This window comes from Tachyglossus aculeatus, chromosome X2, assembly GCF_015852505.1.
Source record: "Tachyglossus aculeatus isolate mTacAcu1 chromosome X2, mTacAcu1.pri, whole genome shotgun sequence".
Classification (NCBI taxonomy): Eukaryota; Metazoa; Chordata; class Mammalia; order Monotremata; family Tachyglossidae; genus Tachyglossus; species Tachyglossus aculeatus.
The window spans coordinates 18,204,449-18,226,621 of NC_052100.1; the positions used below are offsets into that span (position 1 = coordinate 18,204,449).

A 22,173-nucleotide genomic window follows, 5' to 3' on the forward strand; every position below is an offset into this window, starting at 1 on the left:
AACATATTCCTTTCCCCATAATGGCTGCTTGCTTCTACATCCTGGTTTTCTGCTTTCCTCCATGCAGTTCTCCTCCTTTGTTGTTTTCTCTGCCTGGTTCATTTCTAACTTTTTAATCTGTCTTTTCCATTTCCCTACCTCTGCTTCTTTCCCATCTTTGGAGCTGAATGATGCATGGCAATTTTCAGTCCCTTCTCCTTTCTCCAGCCTCTAGACTGCAAGAATATGCTGCGTATAACTATTCTTGCTTCATAGCAAGGCAAATACAGCATCTGTGAAATATGGTTTGTTTTAGAAATGTAAAGACTATAATGTAATGGTGAAATAATATTCTGAGGATGCAATGAAGAAAATGCCAAAGTAGCAGTTAAGAATTAAGAGTCCTGACAACCAGGCATGTCTCACAGACAAGGTGTCAATGGCAGACTCACAGGAGTGTAGGGCAAGGGAAATTGGAGAATGCTGGAGACTTCAGAATTTCATAGCCATCATTATGGCCTTCCACATTGTATGAAGAGGGTATACCTAACTCTGTTTGTCAAGGTTCACATCATCAAACCTGCATTTAACGGGACTGCACTGAAAAGAAAACAGTGCATTTTATATGTGAATTTCTACCCTCATTTATAGACCATTTCATGCCAGAGAGATGAGATTTCCCCCATTGGAGCTTCCAAACATGTATCCTGGGTTCAGGTTGAGTGCGCTGGTTTGAAGTTTAATTATTAATTTACTTCAATCAATCAATCAATCAATCAATCGTATTTATTGAGCGCTTACTATGTGCAGAGCACTGTACTAAGCGCTTGGGAAGTACAAATTGGCATCACATAGAGACAGTCCCTACCCAACAGTGGGCTCACAGTCTAAAAGGGGGAGACAGAGAACAGAACCAAACATACCAACAAAATAAAATAAGTAGGATAGAAATGTACAAGTAAAATAAATAAATAAATAAATAGAGTAATAAATATGTACAACCATATATACATATATACAGGTGCTGTGGGGAAGGGAAGGAGGTAAGACGGGGGGATGGAGAGGGGGACGAGGGGGAGAGGAAAGAAGGGGCTCAGTCTGGGAAGGCCTCCTGGAGGAGGTGAGCTCTCAGCAGGGCCTTGAAGGGAGGAAGAGAGCTAGCTTGGCGGATGGGCAGAGGGAGGGCATTCCAGGCCCGGGGGATGACATGGGCCAGGGGTCGATGGCGGGACAGGCGAGAGCGAGGTACAGTGAGGAGATTAGTGGTGGAGGAGCGGAGGGTGCGGGCTGGGCAGTAGAAGGAGAGAAGGGAGGTGAGGTAGGAGGGGGCGAGGTGATGGAGAGTCTTGAAGCCCAGGGTGAGGAGTTTCTGCCTGATGCACAGATTGATCGGTAGCCATTGGAGGTTTTTGAGGAGGGGAGTAATATGTCCAGAGCGTTTCTGGACAAAGATAATCCGGGCAGCAGCATGAAGTATGGATTGAAGTGGAGAGAGACACGAGGATGGGAGATCAGAGAGAAGGCTAGTGCAGTAGTCCAGACGGGATAGGATGAGAGCTTGAATTAGCAGGGTAGCGGTTTGGATGGAGAGGAAAGGGCGGATCTTGGCAATGTTGCGGAGCTGAGACCGGCAGGTTTTGGTGACGGCTTGGATGTGAGGGGTGAATGAGAGAGCGGAGTCGAGGATGACACCAAGGTTGCGGGCTTGTGAGACGGGAAGGATGGTAGTGCCGTCAACAGAGATGGGAAAGTCAGGGAGAGGACAAGGTTTGGGAGGGAAGACAAGGAGCTCAGTCTTCGACATGTTGAGCTTTAGGTGGCGGGCGGACATCCAGATGGAGATGTCCTGAAGGCAGGAGGAGATGTGAGCCTGGAGGGAGGGGGAGAGAGCAGGGGCAGAGATGGAGATCTGGGTGTCATCAGCGTAGAGATGATAGTTGAAGCCGTGGGAGCGAATTAGGTCACCAAGGGAGTGAGTGTATATTGAGAACAGAAGGGGACCAAGCACTGAACCTTGGGGAACCCCCACAGTAAGAGGATGGGAGGGGGAGGAGGAGCCTGCAAAAGAGACTGAGAAAGAACGACCGGAGAGATAAGAGGAGAACCAGGAGAGGACGGAGTCTGTGAAGCCAAGGTCAGATAACGTGTTGAGGAGAAGGGGGTGGTCCACAGTGTCAAAGGCAGCTGAGAGGTCGAGGAGGATTAGGACAGAGTATGAGCCGTTGGATTTGGCAAGCAGGAGGTCATTGGTGACCTTTGAGAGTGCAGTTTCCGTGGAATGAAGGGGGCGGAAGCCAGACTGGAGTGGGTCGAGGAGAGAGTTGTTGTTGAGGAATTCTAGGCAGCGCGTGTAGACAGCTCGTTCAAGGAGTTTGGAAAGGAATGGTAGGAGGGATATGGGACGATAACTAGAAGGTGAGGTGGGGTCAAGAGAGGGTTTTTTTAGGATGGGAGAGACATGGGCATGTTTGAAGGCAGAGGGGAAGGAACCAGTGGAGAGTGAGCGGTTGAAGATGGAAGTTAAGGAGGGGAGAAGGGATGGAGCGAGAGATTTCATAAGATGAGAGGGAATGGGGTCAGAAGCACAGGTGGCCGGAGTAGCACTTGAGAGGAGGGAGGAGAGTTCCTCTGAGGATACCGCTGGGAAGGATGGGAGAGTAGCAGAGAGTGTTGAGAGCCGGGGGGTTGGAGAAAGGGGGGAAGAGACTTTGGGGAGGTCGGACCTGATGGATTTAATTTTGTTGATGAAGTAGGAGGCCAGATCGTTGGGGGTGAGGGAAGGAGGAGGGGGAGGAACCGGGGGCCTGAGAAGGGAGTTGAATGTACGGAAGAGCTGGCGGGGGTGATGGGCATGGGTGTCAATAAGGGAGGAGAAATAGTTTTGTCTGGCAGAAGAGAGGGCTGAGTTAAGGCAGGAAAGGATAAACTTGAAGTGAACGAGGTTGGCATGGTGTTTAGACTTTCGCCAGCAGCGTTCGGCAGCTCGAGCATAAGAGCGAAGGAGGCGGACAGTGGCAGTGATCCAGGGCTGTGGGTTAGTGGTGCGAGAGCGGCGAAGGGAAAGGGGAGCGAGCGAGTCTAGCTGAGTAGAAAGGGTAGAGTTGAGAGCAGTAATCTGATCATCAAGACTGGGTAGAGAGGAGAGGGCGGCGAGGTGGGGTGTGAGGCGCTCCGAAAGATGGGTGGGGTCCAGAGAGCGGAGATCTCTGTGAGGGAGTAATACGGATTTACAGGGGAAAGGAGTGTGAGTGAGGAGGCAGGTGAGGAGGCAGGCATACTTCCGATGCTTTCCACAGCTGAGAGATGTTATTCTCAGTGATGTTTATAAAATCTCGCCATATGATATTTGAGAGGCTGTTAATACATTGACGTTTACTGAATCCATCACTGAAAGCCTCAACCTCTTTAGCTTTTGCCATAATAAATAAGTATGATTCCCAGCACCCAGGGGTTAAATGGTACATGAAGTCTGAAGCAATTATAGATCCATTCTTGGATGTATGAAAAGAAGTTTAAATCAATTGATCATTGACAAAAACCTATGAAGCAAGAAATAGCTTAAAAGTGGAAAACATTGAAAATTGGAACGTAACTAACGGAAGTGAACTTTTCTTTGCTTGAGGGACTATGTCAGAATGTTTACCTTTTATTAATGGCAGATTAGATTTTTTACAGATCATTTATTTTATGTGATTAGCCAACAGGATTGTAGCCTTATTGCTTTGTCTGTTAGGCTCTTGATCTGAACAGTGTAGCAAGAAGTCCCAGCCTGTATCCCAATTTCTGATTCTGGGAGTACCAATGAGCTGGGTCTACACAGAGACAATGAATAATTATCCAAGTCTCTGATTAATTTAGGCCCCAAGCCTGCTGTGAGAGAAAATGGGAAGGAGCTGGAGCCTGAATGAGCTCTATTGGACTATCTACATTATCAGATTCACTGATGATTTCTGAGCTCGGCACTGCCCTCTTCCTCCTCCCAAACTCACCTTTTAACTGTTCCTTCCTCTCTACTGTTGCATCTTCAGCCCCTTGCTCACTCTGTTCCCCCAGCTTGGAACGACCTCTACTCCAAATCCAACAGACCACAGCTATCCATATCTTTAAAGCCCTCCTAAAACCCCACATTCTCCAATCAATCAATCAATCAATCCATCAATGGTATTTATTGAGTGCTCACTGTATGCAGAGCACTGTCCTACTCCAGGAAGCCTTCCCTGATTAATTCCCCACATTACAGTCGCAATTGCCCCACACCTCCCTTGGTATTTGTGAACTTTAATCCTTTCCTCAGCCCTCATGAACATATATGTGTTTCTATTTATTTATCTATTTTGTATATCCATGTATCTGTTCAGCTGTTTCTTCTGGCTTTGTTTGTGCTGCTTCTTGCTTTATATTTGTTCTTTCTCTGGTTTCCACCCTCTGGAAATAACTTTTGTTTGTCTCCCCCTTTTAGTTTTAAGTTCCTCGAGGGTAGGGAATGTGTGCCTTGCTGCCGTTATCTTCTCCCAAATACAGTGTCTAGCACTCAGTGGATACTCAGTGAGTACCAATGACTGATCATCTGATTCCCTGGCATACAGAGACCAAGTCCCTATACAGTGCCTGCTGCCTGTTGGTTTTATTTCTTGAATGGGATGAAGTGCATAGGCACCCATCAGTGCTCAACGATTCTCCCAACATCAGCCGTCTTTTTGCAGCAACACCTTGGCTGAGCCCAATTATTCTGCAGTATTATGCCCTTGGCTGGGAAATCCTTCCAACATGGCCAAGCAGTCCCTGTGAATAGGTGTATTGTTCCTGGGCCCTGCTGTTCTCCTGTGTTTATCTGTTCAAATGGTCACTGAGGCCAATACAGTGGCAGTCAACACTCAGATGACATGCCCATTCCCAGGAGTACAGTCTGTTTGTGATAAGCAGGAATGGATTCTTTGCTGGGGTCCTAGTATTTGGCTTGGCCTAAGGTCAGAATAGGTTTCTGAATGGCAGTGATGCAGGCGTTGCTGATTAAAAACAAAACCCGCAAGAACCTGAATCATTGAATTAAATTGTAATATTATTTTCCAGCCACAGGGCTTATAGTAATTGCGTCAGAGTGTTCATTTGCATTTGTGGACATCTTATTTTGCATGCTGAGTATTTGAGGGAAAATCATATCACATGGGGCTGGAAGTATAACGCTACTGTGTCTAGGGACTACATCATTTCCTGGTATATGTTACGTGAACAACTCACTGCAGGCTTTTTTCACACTAGTTTGAACAGTGTTCATAGGCAGAACCATCCTCAGCTACCCCATGATGCTGTTTTCTTCCCAGTGGCTTCCATTTTGCTCAGCTTGGGGCTTTCAGGCTTGCCAGATAGATTTTGGCAAGGATTGTCAGCTATTGCTCAGTCATTCTCAGCAGTCTCCAGGGTGGGTAGAAAAGAAATTCAAGGGGCAATGGCACTGAAAGGCCTGGCTTGTGGCAGGTACCAAACAAGAGCAAAGGTACGGCCTCCAAATGCAAAGAACCTCAGTGAATTCAGTAGGGTCCAGAAACCAAGGGTTGTTCCGTAAGGACAAGAGTGGGCCAAAACTCATAAGGGGAAGGGCTACCCGTGTGTACATATGGCAGAAAGCCATCCGGGGAGGAGGGAGTCAAAGGTTGTTGTGTGTTGCCATTGGGGAAGGTGAGAGTGTAACAGAACTGTAAGCTGACCCTCCTATCTCGCCTACCAGCCCTTGATGCAGCACAAGTACGACTCACTGGGCTCTGTGAAGCACAGCATTTTCCACTGGTCTCTCCCCCGCCCTCCTCTGGGTTTCTTCCTTGTCCGTTTCCAAGCTGCCTGAGGCTATCTGTTCATCTTTCTTGCTCCCTTCCTCCTTCTCTCTGTATGTTCTCCCATCTTCATCCCTTAGTTTCTTGGTGTCCCTTTCTTGCTCTTTTTTCCCAATCCATCCCCACCTTCTCTCTCTCTCTCTGACTGCCCTTTTCTCCTATGTTCTTCTCCCATCTTGATTGTCCATCTCCCCCTCACTCCCATCCATTCTTCTCTCTTATACTGTCCTTCCTGTTATTCTGTCCATCTCTTCCGCCTATCCCCTCTTCTCCCTCTCCCAACTGCCCCTCTTTTTTTCTCCCCCTCATCCACCCTTCTCAACTCCCTCCTCTCTGTCCCCTTGATGTCCCACTCATTTCCCTGGTCCCCACCCCTCCTCCTCCTTGACCTTTAACTTCATTCTCCCAAACCTATCCCTTGAGGACTACCCATCTTCACCCCTCCCCATGCTCCACCCCTTCCCAGGCCCCTTCAGTCCTATCCTGTGGGCAGGGAATATGTCTGTTTATTGTTGTATGGTACTCTCCCAAGTGCTTAGTACAGTGCTCTGCACACAGTAAGCACTCAATAAATGCAATTGACTGACAGACTATCCTTCCAGATTTATAACTCATCATACTATGACCCAAGATCTTGTTATGCCACTGGGAAAAGACAACGTTCTGTTTTTCACCAAAGCATCCACTGACAAAAGCATTGGTATCATTCAAACTAAATCCCAATAACTTTTCTGTAGTGATAACTACAAATTGGCCTGGGGCCAATTTTGTAAGCCTCCTTAATATACTCTTGCTCTCTTTCAGCAGGCGTTTTAGCATTCCAAACTCACTCCCATCCATGTGATCCTGGTTCCCCATCTGCAAGCTCATTTTTGACATGCTATTTAAGACTGTGCACATTGTGAGAGTAGATCTCACAAATGAAATAGGAATTTAATAATAAACTCTTCAGAGGGACGATTAGTACAATTTGATGAAAGTTCTAAAGTGCATAAATTAACACATAAATTAACTTGTCAATTCCGTGGTTCAGTTAATTGATTTCTGTGCCCAAGGAAGTTCAACTTGTGAACACAGTGCTGGAGACACTATGGGAATAGCAGGTTTTATTTTTAAAAGTCTTCTTTGGGGGTCAAAATATTGCTAGGCTGCTCTGTGTTTTCGCTGACATCAGTACAAGAGGAAAAGGGGTTAAACTGCAATGGGAAGAATGAAGGCCTGCCTGACCTAGGAAGTATTTGGGGACTTTGAGCAAAGGATTTGTACTTCCCAAGCGCTTAGTACAGTGCTCTGCACATAGTAAGCTCTCAATAAATACGATTGAATGAATGATAGAGGCATCTCTTTCTCAAGAGTCCTTGGAGAATGGACCAGTCACTGTCATCCATCACTCAGGGCCATGTAAGTCCCAACCCACCTGATGACAGGGACATGGATTAGATGATGATGATTGTGGTATTCGTTAAGCGCTTACTATGTGCCAAGCACTGTTCTAAGTGCTGGGATAGATACAAGGTAAGATGGAGCCTGGTGGTCCTGTCCCATCTTAGGATATTATAAAACTCCAGAGGGGGAATTTTATAGCTCGGAATACCTGCAGAGCTTCCACGGCATGGGGGGAATTGGGTCAGGGATCTCATTAGCTCTTCCTAAGGCACAGCCTGGCTCTTTCCAATTGGCAGGTGTTCCGATCCTTGCTTTTCAGCACCAAAGGGACAAATATCAATTCCACGCCTTTTTGGAGTACAGTGAATGTAACTGACTTTGCTTATGTAAAGCTGATTCAAGAACAGAGTGTTTCCTACTCCCCTTTAGAAGAGAGCTTGGCTGAAGTTGGACATAATGCCCATGTCAGCTCTTTATTTTAGCAGCATTTTCAAGGGCTCATGAAAGCTTCTGGGGCCATCACATTAAGTTTGGAAACTTCACACAAACAGGTATGAAGGAAACTGTCAATTAATATCACCCACCAAAATACCAAACCAGGGACAAGTACTTTAGACACAAGGCTGTTTTCCACCCATGAAAAAGTTGGTGCGGCATTGATTTTTATTAGGGGAAGTGTGTCTCCTTTCCTCCACTGGAGTGGATGTTAGTAGCTGTTTTTGACACCGCTTATCAGTCACCATTAATGAAAACTAAAGACCACTAAATTAAAATCTGGTAATGGAATTAGGAGGAAGGCAGCTCGATTTGCACACTCAGGCCATTTCATTTTTGTGCACTCCTCTGGAATCCGATGGCTTCCGCAAGCAGTATTTAAAGAATGTGCAGGAAAGAGATAGGGGATTTATCAAACCATTTATCAAATGGTTTTCACGGGCCCTTAAAACGCATGCATACAACAAAAAGGGAAACTCGCCTGCTGTTTCAATAGGAGTGTCAGAAATTGTCCATACCCCAAAGAGCCTCCAACCTGTGAATGGTGGATGGTCTCCAGAGAACCAGGGAAGCAGCATGGCCTAGTGGAAAGAGCAAGGGGATCGGAAGTAGAGAGATCCATCTGTGCCAATGGCCTGTCGTGTGACCTCAGGCAAACCACTTAACCTCTCTGGGCCTCAATTTCCTCACCTGTAAAATGGGGATAAGACACCTGCTGTCTCCCCTTCCTACAGATTTCAGGACAGGGACTGTGTTCAGTTTGATTATCTTGTACCTACCTCGGCATTTCACACAGTGCTTTGGCGTGTAATATGCGCTTAAATAAATACCATAAAAAAACAAACCAACCCAAGAGCCATCTGCACTGACCCCGCTCAACTCATCCAGACCCTAGATGATCTGGAGTTGGGCCGCTCCTTTTGGGAAGCATTCAAGAGAGGGAAGAGCAGGAAGAATGACTGATCAGAGCTCAGGGAAGAAAACGTCTCTCTATATGAGGCACAGTTACCGAGAAGACTTCAGGGGAAACACTGACAAGAAAACCAAGCAAAAGAAACTACTGAGATTACAGCCAGTCTAGTAACAAATCTTTAATTTCTAGTAAGCTTTAGAGGGTTTGAGAGAGGGTTTTTTTTGTTTTGTTTTCTAACAAACCAGTTCAAGTACATGCCTTCAGATTATAAAAGTACCTGAAATTGCCTAGAATATCAGCATGCATAGCTTGTCAGTATTTACATATATTTACATCAGGAAACAAGAGAAAGCTCTACAGTTATTTACAGTCTACAGAGGAGAAGAGAAAGGCAGCAGAATTGTATTTCCTAAAATATAGTAGTTGAATAGTCATCACATGCATATTAAGATAATATTTGCATGATAGAATGCAAATGTTTTCAGACATACCTTTGTAACTTTCTATGCTGTTAGCATAATCAATGTCATTTTTTTTTGTTTTGTTTCTAGTCTATTTGCATCAAGTGCTTTAAAATGTTCACTAACACAGCGGCAGCATTATTTACCCTGGCAATTAAAGCAACAGTACACACGATAATTTCCTACTAACAAGCAACAAGCTGCTGGTGAATGAAATATCTATTGTTTCTCATTATCCATCGACCAACATAACAGAGATCTCTCTTTGTAAGGGCAGTGCCTAAGCTATCACCATTAATTATGAAAGTGATATAAACGAGACTTTCTCTGCAGTATGTACTAAATGAAATTTTAACAAGGCCAGTGTCTTTTAGCTTGAGAGGGGCACTAACTGGGCTCCTGTTACAGCAGGCTATCTATGGAAATCACACATACATAATACAGAAGCCCAGCTTAGAGCACTAAGCTCAGACATTAGAGGCCTGTTTACTAGATCTGTATTATTGCAAAATACATTTCCTTAATTAGTTTCTGGAAGACAGAGTTAATAGTTAATTTCATACCATGATATGGCCCCATCAGAACACCCTGTGGTTTTTCCAATGTATTTTGGGTACTGAGTTGTGTGTGTGTTTGTGCGTGTGTGTCTATATATACAGATGTATCAGCAGATAAAAATCAGTTTTTAGGTTTAAAAACCTCAACAAACTGCTTGTTAAAGGTCTGTCCTAAAAGATTGCTTAGTCCAAAACATTCTGCTGCTTGGTTTTCTGAAGAGCTCAAACTGTATGCAGGCTGAACTATTTGCAAAAGAAGAGAAGAAGCAGGCTGTTTGTTTCAGGTGCATTATTGTGATATTCTTTGCAATACTATGTCAGTTAAAAAAAAATGCATCAGTTCGGTCCGGTAATAATAGTAAAAGGTTATATAAATCTATACGGGCTATATGCACCCATACATTTCTATGCAATATATAGCGATAGATACAACTAAAGCAAGTTCAGTAAAAATGTAAAATGCACAAGTCAACACAAGTTAAATCCTGAAACGATTTGTTACCAAGTCTCTCTCATTTTTTACATTCACTCAGCATTCAATTATGATTAGGTATCAGTGGGCCCTATTGAGAATGCTGAATGTCCAGCCAAGGACAGGAGGGTTGTTGGTACAATGTTTCACCTCTGTGGCTGCCCTGCTCACTAATGCCTGACTCACTAATGCCTCCTAAGAAATGGAGGCCTCGACGCGACTTCCAGTCCAAAACAATTCCCCATTTGAATTGCATTGGAAGAAATGGAGGGGAGCCAGAGGGCGTCCCACACTTGATGCCTTAGGTGATTTGTGCCACTTCTCCTCATGGCCCAAACGTAACTCCACCCCCAGCTTTGGCTGAAGGGGTTAATTAATGGGGGTGCCACCAGGGCGACCTGCATCTGTCCACACCTATCCTCCCACAGTGGGGACAGCAGATAACACAGGACTACTTCCTACTCTGCAGCTTGAAAGACCACAGAGGTGTGGAGCAAGTTAAGTACCCCATCACTGCCCTGAGACAGGCTTATGTATAGACTATCCAGGCACCTGGGAATCAAGTACTCGTAACATGAAAGGTATACAGGTGTGGATGAGTGTGTAAGGGTGGCAGGAAATCCTCATATATTTCTGAAATAAGTTAAAGACATTTCATCTGTTTGAAAATTTGAGCCCTGAAGCTCTGCCCTGTCAGTAACCCCGGAGAGCTCTGCTACATTACTGCTGGTTGTGCACATTAAAACTCTGTGACAGCTAAAAGGGTTGCCAGAGAAAGGTGGCTCTTCATAAAGTTTAAGTATTCCCCCCCCCACCCCCCAAAAAAAAGTCGTCCACTCCTCCAAAAATTTGAAAGGGGGGATGGTGGGGGAGCAAGCAGGTGGTTGAGAGGAAAACTCTGTTCTATTACCAGAAAACAGTAACTTTAAAGTTTTGCATCCATGGCCTGCTTGGGTTCTTTGGCTGGCTTGGTTTCTGCAAGGCTTTTCCAGGGGGAAAAAGTGCCCTCAGGTTGCCCCATCCCTTGACTTTCCTGATCACAGTGCCCTGGGGTAGAAAATTCCTTCCTTACATAGCCCAAGTTCCTTGCCACTTCGACCATTTTTGGAGCGTCAGTACTGAAAAGAAAATCCTCCATAGAGAGCAAGAGCTAAGATCGTGTTCTTGGACTGAAGATTTTGAACTCCATGGGATACTATTTGAGACAGGGTATAGAGGGTGGAAAGGTGCTGAAAGAAGGGAGCTTTCTCAGACCCTTTAGGGCAAGAAAAATGATTTCCAGTCCATTTGGTCAAATACTTTAGCAAACAGGGTCTACCTAGCTCTGTGTTCCGGCGGGGGGGGGGGGCTCTTGTTCTCTCCAATTGGCACCTGGGAAAATGGGGTTCAGGGAGAAGATGGAGGATGATTTCCCCCTTCACTCCACCCTTGTGACAGCCCAGCCCCACTGGGCCCGGGACATTGTTCTGAATGTTAAGCAACCCTTCATGGCATTTAAGCTCTACTTCACTTAATTAATCACTGAGAACGTATCAATGGCTTATTGCATCACACAAATATTATAATGCCTCATCAAAATGCATTTTAAACCCAAATGCTAAATTGGAGTTGTTAACTCCTGGGTCGTAATGCCTCAGGAACTGAAACAACTTTCATGAATTTTGCAGTTTTTCTACATGAGATCTAGACAGTATTTCTCTCCTGAACTATTTGTAAAGCTGTTATGTCTGTGAGAAAAGTTATCGCTCAAAAACAAATCAGAGGAAATAAGCAGATCTGATAGCTTGTGTTTTATAAGTCTTCATAGAAAAGGCTAACCTTGAGTGTGTGTGTGTGTGTAAATGAAGATGGTAGCGATTTCTTTAGTTTTGATGTGGTTTAGCTAGTCCTTTCGTAAAACAAAAATATTGTAATTGGAGTGCCTGGTCAAGTTTTCTAAATGGGGACAATTTGGGCACTTTGGGTTGGCATTTTGCATCGGGTGACTTTTGTTTGGGTCATTTGTATTTAGGGCATACCTGGCAGGGCTGGAGTTTCATTTTGTTAAATCAAATGGAAATAATTTCAATTTAGTTCATTAAATTGACAAAGGAAAATTTCCCCTTCTCATTTGTCAAATAAAGACATTAAGGCAGCTCCTCTAAGGACATAACACTGTCCTGCTGGGAATGAGAAGGTTTTGATACTCTCACCATGGTTTAAAATAAGAAACCCATTTATCAAATAGGGTCTCCTCCTCCTCTCCCCAGCAATTTCACCCTCCATGCACAGCACGGATTAATTTGGAAAACAACTTATTTCAAACAGGATTCTCTGCTCTTTTAACCTCCATTCAAAATTATTAAGCATGTAAGGAACCCCCAATTTTGCTAGTGTTGCAAAAGAACAAAATGTAGCAACAGTAAAATATTCAATAAAGGGCTGATTGGGGGCAATGACTTAAAATGGTTAATAATTACTTGAAAGTTCGAGCCAATTTGAAAGGTGGTTTAATCCAAGGTGGTTTACAAATAGTAGTGTGGGATCAGCGAATCAAATCAAAACAATTTTTGTAGTTCATTTTACAGGTACTTTCATATGCTCATTACAGAGTGGTCTTTCATTGATCTCTACTCCAAATCCTTTCCAGAGGAACTGATACATATCACTTGCTGAGATACCCACCGACTCAAAATCATTGTGTTGCTCCTTTCCAGGAGAATGGTTTTAAACTCTACTGTAGAAGTGTTATGGAAAGGCACAGGGAGATGGAGAGGGTGTGGAGATGGTCGTTTATTCCATATCGGAAATATGTTCTTATTAATAATACCTCAGTTACTCCAGTCCTGTACAACAAATTATTCCAGTCTGCGTGGAATGTTCACAATGCTGCTGTGTTAGCCTGCTGGGTTTGCATTTGGAAAGTACTTGCTTTGCCCAATAGGTCTCATATGAACAACAACAAAAACTTCCAGCATTTTAATTTCCATTTGGCCAGACCTGTTTCCTCTGAATTTACATCTCATCTCTGTTTAGTTCTCTTAGCACTGGGAGTTCAGCACTTGGTTATAGATCATGATTGCTCTTTAAAATGCAGCTGTACACACATGACCTTGGATTCTACAGACCAGTCCATACTTTTTTTCTTCCAGCAACTAGATTCAAGTGATATAGCTCGGCAATTCCCCTGATGTTTAAATGTCTTTCATAATGAACACTATTAAGATTATCCCTGTGCTTTTGCAGAGGTTGAATATGCAGATACTCTATGGCTTTGTCCCTATTCTTTTCATGCTTCATACTTAAACCTGCTTGAAAACAGGATTCTAATTTTTTTTTTAAAAAAACATGCATTTTAAAAGAGAGAAATCTGGAAACTAAAACATTAATTGTATAGAGTGTTTTCTCAAAAGTCTCACTAATATCTTAGAATACTAATGGATGCCTTATATATGGAATCAATGTGGGGTGGGTGTTTAACCAAATACTATATATTAGAAACACTTTACTTTTAAGATAGATAATACTCATTTTCAGTGCCATCACCCACAAATTGATAGCCCAGAGTTATCAAATAAATGCCTATGAAAAGCTGCTTCTTAACATTTGCATCCCAACAAAGGTTTTTGCAAGAGTGGATAATTTAGATCTCTGAGCTTAACTATAAATAAATAGCAACTGCTTTCTGAAGCCCACACTTCCTTGGTTTCAGATTGTTCTGCAAAGCTGACAAGTGATTTGTGAAAGAGAATGATGAACCTTTATTACCAAGACACTCTTAACTTAATCCAAAACAAGATTCCTGGGTAATTTTACATACACTATAAAGATTGATGGCATGGCTGTACCCTGGCAGTTTGCAAATGTTTGACTGGATCGGAAATGGCATTCAGGCATGATTAAAGATTCAGTTAGGCTTCTCAAAGATTCTTTATCTTGTGTATTCATCATCCTAACTCACTGCCTTTGTTATAGGCTAAAGATGGTTGACCCCAGCTTCAGTGATTAGCACTGTATGCAACTGACAGTCTTTGGATAAAAATTGTTTCTAAGTGCCTCAGTATCCCACAACTCCAATCATTGTTTTATAAGTTAATTAAAAAAAAAACCACACCATGGATTAGCAAACAGTTGTGAAAACTGACAGGCCCATTGTTTTAGACTTTTTCTGACAAAGTTGTTAACATTAATTATTTTAGAGAGTGCTTTCATCTTTTTTTAATAACATATTGAGATGGCACAAACCGCCTGGCATTTAAACTCATTCAGTGGTGATTAAAGTGCTCTTTTTTATCATTTAAGAATGTTTTATCTTGCATCAGCAGTATGGAGTTGTTTACTAATTAGATTCCTTGACATCCTGTTCTATCTTATGCTGATGATATGTGAACCTGAAAGCTGATGAGCAAAAAATCAAAACTTGTTATCAAAGTATTCTAATGCCTGATCATTTAAGACGCTAGCCAGGAGATACTGTTGAAAAAAGGAAAGACCAACATTTCCAGAGACAGTGGGAGGTTGGCATTGAGAGGGTATTAGATTGCACTTTTGTTCCTCTCTTTAGTTGCTTTGTGATGTCTGAAGAGAAATTTGATTCCCCATGTGGGTTTTCACCCACCATGTGGTTCACCTTTGCCAAACAGGTACTGTTGGGGTGCAGAAGGAGCTCAGAAATGCCCAGATGGCATTTCACCTCAAACAAATGGCATCATGTGCAAGAAAACACGGGAAGTTTTAAATATTTACGGGGCTGTGTCCAAATGCCAGATTTCCTGAAAGAATTTCCAATTTCTTTATTACATTACATTCTGCACTGAGATACATAAACTACCCTCCCCCTACATGAGGTGACTCGAGATTGGTGAAGCATGGCACAAGCCTGAGCTGACAGCATTGTTAATTTTGATCTTCATGACGAATTTGAACACTCATTTTTTTTAGTTCCAGCAATTTAGCCCCATGTGTTTTGTTCTGTTGATTCTGGAGTCTGGCTAGGGGTTAAGCAAGAGAGGGTGAGGACAGGATAGATTAAGAGTCCTGAATGACACTGGGCTGGGAGGCTGGAGCTGGGAGTCTTTTGAATAGCTATGGGGGGGGCGCGGGCGTGTGTCTGGGCCAAGGTTGCTTTGTAAAGAAACCTCTTCCCTCCTCTTAACTTTTCCTCCTCTTACCTTTGCTCTCCTACTCTGTCTTCTTGCTATTTATTGTCCTTTCACCTCCACCAAAAAAGGGTAACCAATGAACAGAGTTTTAGATTAAATCAGTTGGTTTCCTAGCTGAACACTACCATATGCCTAAAAAGAAAATCTTATATGGGGAAAGTTTCAACAGCTAAGAGCTCCAAATTTTACCTCAAAATATTGCTCATTTTGAAGAGTCACCATGGAGTCTAAATAATCATGCCAGCAAGTGCAGCTAAAGATGCAGGTAAGAACTGGACGCTCGTTCGATTCCAGCTTTCCACACCAACCTAGGGACAGGACCCCAGCTGTCTTTTGTCTGTTTCCCTATTTAAGTGGACAGGTGAGGCAGGTATGGCAAAGAACATGCCCCTCAGAAGGGGAATTACACTCAGCATTTTTATGAATGACAACTAACTTAGCACTCAACAAAACAAAACTAGAATATGGTCGCATTGTCTCACAGACTAGGTAACTCCAGTCTGACATACAGGCATCATCAACATTACAGCAGTGAAACATTCTTTCTTTGGCCACGCACAGTTTCTCCATACCACAATGCCTAAACAGCCCCGACTCGGAATGAATTTGGGATTTAAAATAGAGAGAACGGATCCCATTGAACAAACATCATGCTCTGGTGTACCATATGGCCATCAGCTGATCTGCAATCAACATGGTAATGTGCCATGACTAAAACTCTTCAGGGAAAAAGCAGAAGCTTTGGGGAGGGGGAGAGGAAGGACCAATTCTCATTCTCATCAAAATTCCTTAATGTTTTAACAGCTGCTTTCTCCTCAGTTACCTTTTGTGTCCTACTTGGCAGCCCTGGGATTCTGACTCCTATCAACTTATAATTAGTTACCACAGCAAGGACTCTGTTATACATAAATAATCATAAGATGCCAGATAAACTGTCCTGGTTTGAAATTAGAGCTGCGCCTAAAGAGCTGCTCTATGAGCTTTAACCTGTTATTTTTAATTATAGTTTGCAAGGAAAAGTGATTTCTAGCTCTCTTGACAACTTTTCTGACAACTTTCCATCAGTCCAGATGTAGTGGTACCACTGGTATACATTTTCATACATACTACAAGAGAGTGTGACAAGAGAGTGTGTGTGTGTGTGTGTGTAGATCTCTCCATGTTTGAAGATGACGCAATTGCATCCATGTGTTTGAATGTCGCTGAGAGACAATCTCTTCAACACTTGGGCCTATAACAATATAGCAGGGCCCCTTTTCAGGTCCTAATCATTCAGGGATTTTGCACTGCTTTCTCTGAGCTATCAGTAATGACTCTGAGCTATCAGTCACGACTCAGGAAACTCGGAGCCACTGTTGAGCCTTCTTTTCAATCATCGGTCCATTGTGTGGCAGCAGCCCCAGAGGCCAACCGGATGATAAGTCTAACCATGAGGATGGATGTCAAGGAAGGGGGCAACCATCTCATGGCTCCTCCAAGCATCTCGGGTGCCACTGTCGGAGACAGAATACTGGGCTGGAAGGACCACTGGTCTGACCCACCACTGGCAATGCCGAGGGTCTGATGTTCTTATGCATCCCTACGGAGGGCTGCTCGGAAACCACTGGTGCTGTCGAATGGAATTTCTGGTTCTCCTTCAACAAGAGACCAGATTATTGGGCTGCCCATGTTTCATAGGCCTTTAGTTTAGAGTTGGGAGGAAGGGATCAGCCACACACACATGCACCTGTGCGTATGATATCCCACCCCAACTGTCAATCACAAGATTTTCATCGGGTGAATTGAAGTGATCAATTTTGCTTGTTTGAACTTGCATTTTGAAGGAAAAAAAATAGCTCTCATTCGTCGTATTCTAAAGGCTATATTTCTTCAAGATTTAAAAGATGGTTTCAAAGAATGGAGAAGGCATCAGGTCTCTGCAAATTAAGACCTTCATCCTGTGTGTGGTAGATAAACATTCTTACACAGCACAGTGACATTAGCCTCAATGATTGTGTTGACCAAAGATATATAGACAGTTCTGGCCCAGGTCCCAATTGCACTTTCCATGATGGGGCTTAATTGGAGTGCCTGGGTTAATTTTAAACAGGAGGTTTTAGAGAAATCAAACATGTCAGACTGCATTGCTTATCAAGATGAGGGAGGCTGTGGAAATCAAGGAATTTGGTACGTGTTTTCTGACTTGGGAGACACAAAAATGTTTTTCTCCCATTTCTCTTTTCTCCTAGGAGTTCTCTTTTGTTGTTGTTGTTTTCCTTTGAGGTGTAAAAAGTCACACCAGTTTTATTCCTGCAGCTTATGAAGTTGCTTTTCCGGCTTGAGTGAGAGAATCCTTTATCGCGTCATGCTCTGAGCTAAATGCCCTTCGCCACAAAAAGATTTCACTATCATTTTAACAAGCCGCAAGGCTTTGGGGCCATCATCTCTGGCAAGGTTTTCTAATTCCCCCTTTCTGTTTAAATTCCAGCAACAAGGAGCCGCCACAGCCCTCTACTGTGCCACAGCACCGGAGCTGGAGGGCCTGGGAGGAATGTATTTCAACAACTGCTGTCGCTGCTTGCCATCACAAGAGGCCCAGAATGAAATGACGGCCAGAGCCTTGTGGGAACTAAGCGCACGGCTGATCCAAGAACGAATCGGCAGGCAGTCTGACTAACAGGGGGCCCCTGTAAAGGATCAAAACACACAGAGTATGTGCACGCAAGAAACCGGCCAACTCTGGAACCTTTCCAATCTTATCATCGAGAGGGTTTCCAGAGATTCCTCTGATCCTGATTAACTCATGTTCAATGAAACAGTAGCAGTCACAACATAGTGAAAAATGTTAAGTGCAAGTGGGAAATTGGGAAATCTCTGGGTTAAAGGGGCAGTAGCTTTTGGGGGGGCTTAGGTATGTTTTCATCACTCTTGATTGTAGTCTGTTCAAAGTGGAACCCCAGGTGGAGTGCTTGGCATCCTTTGTGATTTTCAGAAGTCCAGGGAGACATTTTCATCGACTTGAATGGCTTAGTGGGCCGCCAACGAAACAACATGAGATTCCTTCATTGGGTAGAGAGAAGACGTTACATAGTATGACTTTGCTCGTTGATCGGGAGGTCATTGATATCCTGACCAAATTGGACAGGGCTTGGCAACGACAGAAAAGAAAATAATGGGTCCTTGGCTTTGGACTGCAAATGTAACGGTGATGTCGAAGTGGTTCAGAAGTAGAGTTTAAAGGTCCTTCCTTCGCTGCTGAGTAAATACTGACAATTAGAATAAAAGGCATGTAGCAAACCATGCTCTAGACACTCGAGGGTAAGATAAAAGGACTCTGTGTCCTTAAGAACGCCCAGGGTGCAGTCAGAGGTTAAAGGTTATTCCATTCATTCATTCTTCTTTCACAGTTTTGAGGAGTTTGAGGTTCATGGTGTCTCAGTTCCCCATTAGTAAAAGAGCGTGCTTGACTATTGTCTCCTAAAGAGAACCTGGACATTGTTTCTTTCAATTTTTCTCTAAATATTTTAGTTTTGTTTTTCTTTAGAAAAGAAAACTAGAGGAAAAATAAAGAAAGTATTGTAGATGCCACGAAAACCCCGTTTTTTTCTTGCTTCTTTTCTGAGTTTTTGTTGTGTTTAGTTTTGTGCTTTGTGGCTGTCTTCATGCCAGAAAGTTGTCTTATAAGCCATCAGCATTCCAGCATCTTGTTTTCTGTAAGCAAAAAAGGAAATAAAGATTGTTAATTGCACTGTATAGTTCTCAGTTGTTTATTTATGGTGGGTTATTGCTGTTCTCTCCGATTTTCTTCCCCTGTCGTTAAACCCAGCTGGGAGCTGGGCAGGTAGGTGTTTGTTCCTGTGTGACTGGGTTCCTGCAGGCGAGTCCTGCTCAGTACCTGCTGCTTCACCCTCATGGCCACGACCCAAACAAGAGCAGTAGCCTAAGAGAAACAACAATTATCCAGAAGGTCTCAATACCATTTAACTCTCAGATGAAACTTTCTCTGAGCCTTTCTGAATGAGTGGATCTAGGAATGCGTACACTGTGCAAAGTGTACCCTAAATTTGAGTGGAAACTAGCATTTCGCCTTCAGCCTGTTGTGTGTGTGTGGGGGGGGGGGGGGGGGGGGGGAGCAGGGGGAGAGGGGTTCCAGGAGCTTTACAGAAGGAAAGCTCTTTTGTAATGATCAAAGACAATCTTAAGGATGCACCTTCTTTATTTCCCTGCCAATTTAGAAAGGCTGGTACTCCTCTCCAGATGGTTCTTTGCTGCATTTCTCTGCTGAGGCATTGCCGGAGGAAGATGGTAGTCAGGAAGACTGACTAGAAGTAATTAGGTTTGGACTCCCCTATTTGATCCAGGAAAGAGCAGCATCATCAGATATTTTTCATTGAGCCTGTGGCTGCTAGGCATCATCCTGAGTCAGCCTTGTAAATGTTTCTGAAATTCACCCGGGGCCACAGAGATTTACTAGCCCCACTTTTAATGTTGCACCCACCGATCCCTGGTGCTTACTCCACCCTCCAATCCCCTTCCCCAGGAAACTCTCAAGGATCAACCAAGAGCCTGAGTGGCAAAGACTTTGTTCCAAAATGCTCACTGAGAGCATTAAGGGAGAATTTTAGCCCAACGTAGCTGGAGAGGGAAAATTTTTTAAAAAAATCACTTCTGCTTCCAGTAGACCGGTGGCCAGGGGGGTGGGGGGTGGGGTGAGTCTAGCAAAGACAGCTCAGGGAGAGGTGAGACATGAGGTTCAAAAGTCTCTTTGGGGAGACCTCCTGCTGTGGGGAGTCCAGCTCTGTCAGCCACTTCCTGGCTCTCCACAGCCGAGTTTCTCTCCAGCCCTTGCTAAGCTCCTCCCTAAGCTCCCTGGCCCTAGATTTCATTTTGGCCTTAAGCAGTAGGAATTAAGAGGTGGTTGGACTAAAAGACATTTTGCTGTGATGATGGAGTAGATTTTGGAGGCTTCCATAGAGTAAAGGGGGTGGCACAGGGAAAGGGAAGAGAATGAGAAGAGAGGAAACGTACTAGAGTGGGGTGGTAAAGGAATGAATAGGAGTGGGGTGGCATGGAGAAAGGTAAAGTGAGAGAAGAAGAACCATACTAGAGCAGGGCTAGAGGAACAGGGGGTGTGGTATCTGGAACAATTGCCTAGAGCCCCGAGTTCACATTTTGGGATTCCAAGGAGTGACTGAGGCAGCTCCCTACTGCTGCTGCCCCTGCCAGTTTCCCTACTGCAGCCTCTCATCTTCAACTGGCTCTGGGACTACATGTCCTAGAAACCTTGGGGCAGTCAAGAACCCTGTTCCTTCCCCTACCCACCCTGTAGACTTTCAGGCTTGTTTGGGGCATGTGGTACCCCAAGGGGGGTTGGAAGGGAGAGCATGTGGCATGATGGAGAGAACATACCCTCACCCATCCCCAGTGCCAGTTCTGGACTTGGGTTAGGGCCAGAGGGCCTTCGTTCAGGACTATCAGACTGCTTGCCCACCTTCTACTGCCCAAGGGGTTCAGCCTCTCCTGCCTCTCAGCACTACTGGTGCTGCCCCTGAACCAAGTTGAAAATCTCTCCAAAAGTTTGTTTATTCATTTAACAGAATTTCCAGGAAGTTTTTAGCATGCCCCAGCTTTCCCCTTCGCTCATTCCAGCCCAGCAGAGCGCAGAATGTGCAGACTCTTTCTTTTATCTCACCACTGGAAAATAAATATCAGCAACTATCATTGACTAAGCCCCACAGAGTCCTACAGAGGGAAATTAAAGTTATTTTTCACTAGAACATACCCCTAAATATGTACTCATCTGTCCCTTGGTTTTAGATGCCAGAGGTTGGGGAGGTCAGCTATTGCTTGCCAAGGCTGGCAATGCTCAGGGCCCTAGCTGGGCAGTGTAGGTCACCCTGCCTCCCTATTTCTTGAAGGAGGATCAATTCCTTCACATAAGAAAACTGGGAAATCAGAGTAGCCCAACAGTCCTACCTGTCCTGGGGATTGGTTTTTTTCACAGGTCTAAGAGAAACCAACGTTAGCCAAAATAATTATTTTTCCAACCCAGAGTCCCATGAAATCTTAAAGAATGGGAATAGAAAGGCCAGGCAGCATAAACTGACTTTCCTCTGAGCAATGCCCTGCTTTCCTTTTGCACCAGCCCCCAAAGTGACCACATTACTGGGAGTGCCAAATGGGCAGAGGTGGTAAGGAAGGAGGCCTCTTAGGGTGCTGTGACATTCCCCCCGCACCTGCTGCTGCCACTGCTTCCCTGGACTAAAACAAAACCTTAAGGGGCCTCAGTCACAACGTTTTGAGTGGTGGAACAGTCAGTCTCCTCTAGTACATGATAGACAGAGCACATGGGACAGTACAATTTTGGTAACTGTTGTACTGATGCTTTTTTCAGATGGAACATAACTTTTCAATATGAAACGAGCCAAATGCTCTTCAAGCCCCAAGTCAATGTGAGTCTGTTGTTGGTTAGGGACCATCTCTATATGTTGCCAACTTGTACTTCCCAAGCGCTTAGTACAGTGCTCTGCACACAGTAAGCTCTCAATCAGTACGATTGAATGAATGAATGAATGAAAGTCATATCCAAAAGGGTGGCGTGTAGTTTCTTTCTTAAAAATTGGGGTTTTTTGGTTGGGCAGCCTAGCCCAAGCCATTAATGGTCACAACTCGGCCAGAAATGTTTAATGTCAACAGTGGACTGGAACTCTTTTAAACTGACTGCAGCTTATCACATTATTACAGTAGACAGAAAATGGACTAGATTTTTGGCTTAACGTCCCCTTTACTTTATTTCATTAAAAAATGAATTCATTAGATGATCACTGTACCTGCCAACTACACTAGCCTTTCACATGCTTTCTTTCTCTAGAGGAAAAAACATCAAAGAGGTCCCCCAGCCCCTGGCACGTCCTTTTTTGGCAAGAACTTATCTTTGATTAGGTGCAGTGACTAACTGTGGC

At 44.0% G+C, this 22,173-nt stretch overlaps 2 protein-coding genes across 2 annotated transcripts in view; one reads left to right on the top strand and one right to left on the bottom strand.

Annotated features, from left to right (window-relative positions):
• The window catches only part of WWOX (WW domain containing oxidoreductase), a 1,164,534-nt gene extending 1,145,570 nt beyond the window's left edge, over positions 1-18,964 (top strand). Inside the window, exon 9 of the mRNA XM_038770582.1 lies at positions 17,700-18,964. Coding sequence (XP_038626510.1) covers positions 17,700-17,888 — 189 coding nt within the window. The 3' untranslated portion in view covers positions 17,889-18,964. The remainder of the gene's footprint in view (positions 1-17,699) is intronic.
• The window catches only part of MAF (MAF bZIP transcription factor), a 288,890-nt gene continuing 285,571 nt past the window's right edge, over positions 18,855-22,173 (bottom strand). The window contains 1 exon segment of the mRNA XM_038770583.1: positions 18,855-18,922. The gene's annotated coding sequence lies outside the window, so the exon portion shown is untranslated.